This window comes from Coregonus clupeaformis, chromosome 16 (assembly GCF_020615455.1).
Source record: "Coregonus clupeaformis isolate EN_2021a chromosome 16, ASM2061545v1, whole genome shotgun sequence".
In the NCBI taxonomy this organism is placed as follows: domain Eukaryota; kingdom Metazoa; phylum Chordata; class Actinopteri; order Salmoniformes; family Salmonidae; genus Coregonus; species Coregonus clupeaformis.
Genome location: NC_059207.1, coordinates 51,224,122 through 51,233,253, shown reverse-complemented (window position 1 = coordinate 51,233,253; position 9,132 = coordinate 51,224,122). Strand labels below are relative to the sequence as shown.

The following is a 9,132-nucleotide window of genomic DNA, read 5'->3' as shown; positions in this document are numbered from 1 at the left end:
AAACTGTTTCACCCCTCTTCCTTTTCTGTGTGTTAACATGTTCTTCCTCCCTCCTTGTGTCTCCAGGTGGGCCGTACAGTGGCCTGGGAGAGATTGTCCACAGAGAGAGTGTTCCCATGCACACCTTCACCCGCTATCTCTTCACCTCTCTCCTACCTCACGACGCTGAACTGGCGTACAAGATTGCACTGAGAGCCATGCGGTGAGTCTCTCAACTTATCATTATTTGTGTGTGTGTGTGCTCTGTACGTGCGTGTGCGCGTGCGTTATGCAGATGGAGCGGCTCTGTTTTGATGTTCGTAGGGGGACCTGGATCAGTGAATATTAATGATGTTAATGAGAGTTTAATTAGTGTGTGTAATGAGCAGGCTCACACACGTCTGGCCTACAGAGACAGGACAGCTACATGGCTAACACCAACACCTCTCTACCATTCAGTTCTCAATGAGCTTCTCTTTGAACAATGCTAACAACGTGATATGATGCTAAATGATTGTGAATGAAAAAGAGCTACGTCGCGTACAGCAAGATGCAAGCCGAAAGCAGTGGCTGGAGTGTAATGAAAATACACCACAGCATTTCCTTAGTCAGGCCTCGGCTCCAGCCCTCCCCCAGTCCTCCTCTCTCCCCACCCAGCCCTGTGGCAGGGGTGAGGTAGAATAATGGAGCCACTACTTCTAGCTGCTCCAGGGTCCTGTGTGTCTGTCTGCTCAGCACATAATGAATGTGTGCAATGTAGCGTGGTGCTGGTGTAATATAGAGCTAGCTAAAAGGGCTGGCTTTTAATGGCCCATTACAACACTACCATAGACTCAGACAGCCTCACCTTATTCACACCTCTACTTAACGCTAAGGAGGAATTGATCTTCAGCTCAAGGATTGTACAGTACGCACACCCAACTGATTTCACTAGTGCAGGGCGGATAGAATATTTTGTAGAAAGACATAAGGATGATAATACCTTCATATTGTTGATGCTTCCAGAGTTTTAGATTTCTAAAGATACATATCCAGCAAAATGTTCTAATGACTCTACCATGTAGCCTTGACTCGTCTTTGAGGCGGCCTAGGGAGCTTTTGTATAAAGAAGAGGTCCTGAGTAGAAGTCTTCCAGCGGATGCTGTGATTGATAGATTGGGGAAGTGAATAGACGTTTGTGAAGTGTTTACTTTGTCTGAGGGTGAAAACCAGGAGGTAGAGAGTTCAGGAGTCTCACTGATGTTCACCAGAAACCTGCACCAGACTATGAAAGAACTGGATAGTTGCTCTCTTTCACATCCATCTGTGGGTCGTTCCACCAATTATAGGTGCCTTTTGAGTAGTGTAACTTGTTTAAAAAAATGTATATATATATATATATTTCACCTAATGTTAACATTCTGTCATAAAGAGAGCACCTGTTCAACTTAATAAAAAACATGTTTTCCCATTTTCAAAAATGACTATAGTAAGTGCCTGCAACTTATCCAGAATGCAGCCCGCCTGGTTTTCAACCTTCCGAAGTTCTCTCATGTCACTTAACCAGCACTTGCAGCACTCTTCTAGCTCTGACTCTACTGATAGCTACGTTATTGAGGAAAAATTTACTTTCTATGCCTGTGATATGTGGTTGTCCCACCTAGCAATCTTTAGATGAATGCACTAACTGTAAGTCGCTCTGGAGAAGAGCGTCTGCTAAATGACTAAAATGTAAAAAATGTAAATGTATTAAGTGCCAAATAAAGTAACAGGGTTGACCGTAACAGGGTTGACAACACTGCAAGCTTCACAAAGGTTTTTAATTTTGAAAACATTTTTAGCCTGTCGATCTATAGGTAACAGGGTTGACGTGTTAAGCTCGACCCGCTCAGTTTTCCACCACAAAACACTAGGAAATTGCCATAAATAGTAGAACCAGCTCACCTGCTTTTAAACTATTATTCTACTAATAGATATAGATAGAATAGATAGAAAAAATATGTAAAAAGTTATGGTTTCACCATATTAAAATGAGAATTCAGTTCACGTAACAGGCTTTACCTTAAAATTAGGGACTTTACAATGATGGTGAAAACTTGTATAAATGTTGGAGTAAAGTGGGTTAAAAACTTCATAGAATTCACAGAGGATGCACAGAGGGACATGTCAAAATGCAGAATTTTGCCAGTTTAGCAAATCTTTATTCATATAAAAAAACAGATTTATTGACATTTTCATGTGGTCTATATTAAAGGGCACTTCATTTAATATAACAGGCTTTTAAAATTCAATATTCGTGCACAATTTCAGGGCCCCTTGCCCTGAGGCCATGGCACCCTCTGGTGTGAAAAGTATCAAAGCATCCCATTCTGCCGTGACAGGGCACTATAGTGCCACAGGACCAATCTGACACCATAGTGGCTTGGGACTGATGTTGTATTATAGCTTACTGTTAAATGGATACAAGTGTCATTTGTAAAAATTTGACTTTTACTGTTCTGTTTTGAGTATTGGCTGTAACACGGCATTGAGTGTTTACATTGTAATTGATATGGTAAGATAAAAAAATGTAAAGTGGTTATCCCACTGGCTATAAGGTGAATGCACCAATTTGTAAGTCGCTCTGGATAAGAGCGTCTGCTAAATGACGTAAATGTAAATAATGTTTCTGGTTGATGTATAGCCTAGCTTATGCAGATGTCAGCGTAAATATACCTGTTGTAGGCTATATGAGTATGAGAGAAAGAGAGAGAGCAGGAGAATACTAGCCCTAGCAATGGATTTGTTTTTGAGGTGGAATAAAAGATGCAGCTTCTCATTGCATTGAACAGAAAATTAAGATTTTCACTCAAACATTGAGTATTTTCCAAGCTTGGCTTATCGAAGCTCCACAACCAATCCCAACCAGTGGTTCTCTGTAAGTCACACAAAGACTGGAATGTTGTCGACGGCTCAATCTTTAGGGAATGCCTTTTTCGTTTCGTTCCACCTCATGAATGGTCCAGAATCACCCAGTGTGGTGGAGCTTTTAGCAGCTCTTTAGATGTGTTTGGAATGAACCATTTGTTGCTATGGCATCAGCACGTCTTCCGTTTCACACCAAGTCTCAGTGTTCACATTCACACAGCTCTCACCTTGGCTTTTTCCCACCTTTATCTAGCAAGACTGTTGGCCAGACCGACCTCTATTACCTTGTCTAGGCCCGACAGACTTCAGATGAAGATCGTTAAATACAGATTTTGTTGGTCCTCGTGGCAATAGTATCTCTGTCCCTTTTCTCTGAGGTGCATGCGTGTGTGTGTGTGTGTGTCCGTGCACCTGCGTGCGTGTGTACATGCTCTGATGTGTGCGAGCATGTGTGTAAGTATGTGTTTGATGTGTGTCCAGCCATAGAGGCCTGGAAGGTGAATCCCTTAATTTCCCCATGGACTCAATTAGCATTGTGATTGGTTGAAATCTGCACAGGTTCTTTTCTCTTTCAAAGGTAGCGAGACCTTTGAAACTGGGCTGGAAGAAGAGGGTTGAATTTGAGATGAGCTGCCCACAGTAGCAGACATGAAGACTACTGTGTGTTTTTGTGTACTGTCAGTCTGTCCTATAGGGCCTGTTTATACATTAGCAGGTGTTACAAGCCTATGTCTTCATTAACAGCAAGAAAATAGTAATCATGCTACAGTTGATTCAGTTCTGTAATTAAGGACTAGGTTGGAAGTAAATTGCAGTAATAGGCTAACAACCTTAATGCGTTTCAGAACACTGACAAAACCTTGCTGTAGGTGTTTTGTTTGGTGTGTGTGTTTGCGCCTGTGCGTGTGTCTGTGTGTGATGCCATATGGTTTTTCTGTGCTTCTCAGGTTGCCTGTGTTGGAGTCCACAGCCTTGTCAGGTGACCTGTCGCGACCCCATCACTTGGTGTCTGTGGTCCCCAACCGCTACCCTCGCTGGTTCACACTCTCCCACATAGAGTCCCAGCAGTGTGAACTGGCCTCCACCATGCTGACTGCAGCCAAAGGTAAACACACACACACGTACACATACACACACATACACATTTGGGTCCCTTTGTCATTGTAATGTATGTGTGTTGTCCCTGTTGGTCCAGGTGATAGTTGTAAGCTGGAGACAGTACTAGAGTCCATTCAGAAGAACATCCACTCCTCGTCTCACATCTTTAAACTTGCCCAGGACGCCTTCAAGATCGCTACACTGATGGACAGCCTGCCAGACATTACACTGCTCAAAGTCTCACTGGAGCTTGGGCTACAGGTACAGACACAGACATACAGATACACACACACCTCTTTCCCATCCCTAACCGTCTCTCATTCATCAGGTGATGAGGATAACCCTGTCTACGTTAAACTGGAGGAGGAGGGAGATGGTACGGTGGTTAGTTACCTGTGCAACCGAAGTAGGTACGTGTACAACGTTTCCCCTTTGACTTTCTATAATGTACTACCTATTTAGTTCATGGACAGGATGAGGGCTTGAAAATAAATTGTCTTGTTATTCAAATTACTCTGCTAATCCCCTGAATTCTCCCTCTTTTGTGTGTGTCTCCCAGGTGTGTATGCGTTGGACAGTATCATGCAGAGTTGGTTCACCCTCTTCACCCCGACCGAGGCCACCAGCATCGTGGCCACCACCGTCATGTCCAACACCACCATTGTCCGCCTGCGTCTGGACTGTCATCAGCAGGAGAACCTGGCCTCCTCCGCCCGAACCCTGGCCCTGCAGTGTGCCATGAAGGACCCCCAGAACTGTGCCCTCTCTGCCCTCACCCTCTGTGAGAAGGACCACATCGCCTTCGAGACGGCCTACCAGATCGTTCTGGATGCGGCCGTCACGGGCATGAGCTACACACAGCTGTTTACGATAGCTAGGTACATGGAGCACAGGGGGTACCCTATGAGGGCGTACAAGCTAGCCACGTTAGCCATGGCTCATCTAAACCTCCGCTACAACCAGGATACCCACCCGGCTATCAACGACGTGCTGTGGGCCTGCGCTCTGAGTCACTCGCTGGGCAAGAACGAGCTGGCTGCCGTCATCCCCCTCGTGGTGAAGAGCGTGAAGTGTGCCACGGTGCTTTCCGACATTTTGCGGCGGTGCACGCTGACCACGCCGGGGATGGTGTCAGCGCTGCACAGCCGCAGGAACTCTGGGAAGCTGATGTCGCTGGACAAGGCTCCGCTCAGGCAGCTGCTGGATGCCACCATCGGGGCCTACATCAACACCACACACTCTCGCCTCACGCACATCAGCCCGCGGCACTACAGCGAGTTCATAGAGTTCCTGGGGAAGGCCCGGGAGACATTCCTCATGGCCCATGACGGACACATCCAGTTCACACAGTTCATAGACAATCTTAAACAGATCTATAAGGGCAAGAAGAAACTCATGATGCTGGTGAGGGAGAGGTTTGGCTGACCAGGGTCGGTCCCTAGTACTTTTCTATTAACTCAAGTCTGCCTTTTGAACTTCTTTGGACTTGAACATGGACAAGTAAAGAGAGAAACAAAGCAAAAGAAGGAGAAAAAATACTCAACAGAGCCACCTGGTATTATTGTTCTTGCTGTTATTGTTATAAACATTATTACTATCATTACTATGTGTACAGACGTGTTTTATTTTCAGAAGAGGAAATGTGTCAAGTTGTGAATGTTGTGAGTACTTATTTGTGTGTGTGAGAGGAAAAAGAGGATAACTAAAATGGCTTTTTCTGTTTGTTTTTTATTATTAGCATTTTTTATAGTATTTTTTATTTTGGTTTTATACTGAGTATATGTTGTCAAGTGGCTAAAGGCCCTTGTGCAAAAGCGCTCGTGTAAAAACGCATTGGCAGCCTCAAAGAGACACAATGGCTTTAAAACCACACAGCACCTCTTGGCTATTGGCTACGGAACGTAGGAAGCACTGCACAGCTTGGCTCCTTGAGAAAACCACCATTAGCATTTCTGTTGACTCAGCACTTGTGTTTTCTCTAGGTCATAGGCATTAGTTAGATTCTAGTTCTAGAATAATGCTCTTAACAGACTGTCGTTGTTTCAGATGCAGTAATAATGAATATCTGTTAGATTGAGGACTGCAGTACAGGACTACAGTAATGGCACAGTAAGATGAGGATATGGAGTATTATCAAAGCGAGTACTAGTGTTTGATGTATTATGGTAGATATATCCCAAAATGTACTTAGAACCATCAAACTTGTAATTGTGGGTTAGTTTTTGGTTAAAGTCTTAAGATAAACAGTTGCTGGAGACATTGCCTCGTACCTTCAGTTTAACCCAGTCTTTACTAAATGTACTGTATTGGTGTTTCAACAATTGAAGAAGTCCAGGTGGATCAGAAGACTAGCCTGGTTACCTGACTGTTTTTGTATTCAGAAGACTAGCCTGGTTACCTGACTGTTTCTGTATTCAGAAGACTAGCCTGGTTACCTGACTGTTTCTGTATTCAGAAGACTAGTCTGGTTACCTGACTGTTTTTGTATTCAGAAGACTAGCCTGGTTACCTGACTGTTTCTGTATTCAGAAGACTAGCCTGGTTACCTGACTGTTTCTGTATTCAGAAGACTAGCCTGGTTACCTGACTGTTTCTGTATTCAGAAGACTAGCCTGGTTACCTGACTGTTTCTGTATTCAGAAGACTAGCCTGGTTACCTGACTGTTTCTGTATTCAGAAGACTAGCCTGGTTACCTGACTGTTTCTGTATTCAGAAGACTAGCCTGGTTACCTGACTGTTTCTGTATTCAGAAGACTAGCCTGGTTACCTGACTGTTTCTGTATTCAGAAGACTAGCCTGGTTACCTGACTGTTTCTGTATTCAGAAGACTAGCCTGGTTAGCTGAATGTTTCTGTTTTCAATGCTACATTACATCGCTGCCTTGGCAAGACAACCAACCACAGGTTAACTAAAACCGAAACAGACTGGCACCTAGTGACCCAGGCTACTGGAAGATGTGTCGGACTGGGTAACTAACTACAGATCATGGTTATAGTTGTAGAGTGTAGCTCCAGAATGGGCCAGTGTCAATGCTTTCTGTGCGTGTGGAACCATAGAATAATTAGAATACCATTAGAATTTGGTTCTAATAGGCCTCTTCTATGTGTAGAACCTTCAGCAACTGTCAACAGACGTTCTCAGGGATTTCTCTAAAATGAAAAGGAAAAAGGAAGAACAAACGAGTACAGGAAAACAAAACGTGACACGACACAAGCAAGCATTTATTGTACTGTGTATATATAAAATAGTATAAGTCTGAATATGGAGGATTCAAAAGTATATGTTAACTAGTTTATACAGAGTATTCTATGTAATGTGAAATACTTGAAGCCACTGTAGCTTGCTCTTTTTCTGTTAGTCTTCTTTTTCTCTACTTGTATTTACCACAGAACTTATCAGAAAGACTGAATTGGCTAATGGAGGGTTACTGTAGGCTCACAAGGATAGTGTCAGTACTAAGACATTGGTTGAGATTATCGTACTGTTATCAACGGTTTGATTGGTATCTATTCACGTTATTAGAGTACAGTGAAAATATGTTATTCTCTCAACGGCCACTTTTCACAATTAACAGATTTATGTATTTGACTGATGTGCAGTATTCCATTGACACTGTACATGGCATATGGTAACCTGAGCATAGATTTTTCATAACATTGATCAGCTGTTGAGAAATTACTTTAGATTTATAACTTTAGACCAATACTTGGCTAACCAGTAGTGTGAAATCTCTGGTCAATCAATGACACTGATTGATCCATTAAAACCAGCAGGACTGTGACCCTCGAGGACAGGAATTGTGCTCCGCTGCAATGTACTACAGTCCTCCTACTCTGTCTGCTTGCATCTGAACACGGCACAGACCAGTGTGTGTCTCTCTCTGTATACGGTCGGCAATTGTACTCATAACTTGCCTTGTTTCTTTTTTCTTTTCTTTTTGAAGTGCTTTCTCTTGTGTTCTTTAAAGAAGAAACAGCCTTTTCTCTTGCCTTGTCTTAACACTTTAAAGTAACCAAACAGGAGTTCTAACAACCAAACAAATGCGTTCCAAGAAGTGAAAGCCAAGCCACCTTGGTCCCAGCTTTAGTGTCCTTAATTAGTAACTGAATGGCTCTGTAAACTCTGTGCTTTTAACAAAGCAGTTCCTCATGTGTGTTTGGTGAAAAACGTTGTCCTGTGTCTCTCATCCTCTAATGAAAGGATTTCCTCTCTTTCTTTCTAGCAGTTTTTTTTCTGTTCGTGTAGGAAGTAGAATCTTCTGTTTTTCCATTTTATTTATTACAATGATCCATGTATACATGCTTATGAAATTAAGATTTGATACACCAATATCAATTTATTTATGTAACTAAAATCACTGTTTTATAATCTTGTTAATGAGTCAATTGATTTTTGTTTTGTTTTAATTAAAGTTAGTTGTTTTTTTAAGGTACATTTTGGCCTCCTTGGTTTTGTGAATGTTTACAGTACATCTCTTTCTGAGACCCAAGGCTGTTCGACAACATGTGTTGGTCGACATAGAAACAGACCAGTGAGTTGAGCTCAATCAGGAGAGTTTGGATCAGCAGCAACATCAAACACACCAGAAGAAGAAGAAAATTATGTTGTTTTAAACTATCACCTCTGGGTGAATTAATACAGCAGTATTAATTCACATCCGTAGTTTGTGAATCAAGATTTGGGACAGCCTAGGCCAATCCCACAAACCTGTACAGTGCGTTCAGAAAGTATTATAACCCTTGACATTTTGTTGTGTTACAGCCTGAATTCAAAATGGATTAAATAGATTATTTTTCTCACCCATCTACATACAATACCCCATAATGACAAACTGAAAACATGTTTTTAGAAATGTTTTGGCAGCGATTACATTTACGTCATTTAGCAGACGCTCTTATCCAGAGCGACTTAAAAATTGGTGCATTCACCTTATAGCCAGTGGGATAACCACTACAATATGTTTTTTTTGGGGGGGGGTAGAAGGATTACTTACAGCTGTGAGTCTTTCTGGGTAAGTCTAACACTTTTTAAGCAACTCCAGTGTATATTTGGCCTTGTGTTTTAGGTTATTGTCCGGCTGAAAGGTGAATTATTCACCCAGTGTCTGTTGGAAAGCAGACTGAGCCAGGTTTTCCTCTAGGATTTTGCCTGTGCCTAGCTCTATTCCG

At 42.5% G+C, this 9,132-nt stretch overlaps 1 protein-coding gene across 2 annotated transcripts in view; it reads left to right on the top strand.

Moving 5' to 3' along the window:
- Nucleotides 1–8,396, top strand: part of LOC121585079 (zinc finger SWIM domain-containing protein 6) — a 54,357-nt gene extending 45,961 nt beyond the window's left edge. For both annotated transcript variants that reach the window (XM_041901431.2, XM_041901432.1), the window contains 5 exons: nucleotides 67–202; nucleotides 3,813–3,970; nucleotides 4,061–4,224; nucleotides 4,292–4,373; nucleotides 4,523–8,396. In XM_041901431.2, the coding sequence (XP_041757365.1) occupies nucleotides 67–202; nucleotides 3,813–3,970; nucleotides 4,061–4,224; nucleotides 4,292–4,373; nucleotides 4,523–5,388 (1,406 nt within the window). In that variant the 3' untranslated portion in view covers nucleotides 5,389–8,396. The remainder of the gene's footprint in view (nucleotides 1–66; nucleotides 203–3,812; nucleotides 3,971–4,060; nucleotides 4,225–4,291; nucleotides 4,374–4,522) is intronic.
- The last annotated feature ends 736 nt before the right edge of the window (nucleotides 8,397–9,132 follow it).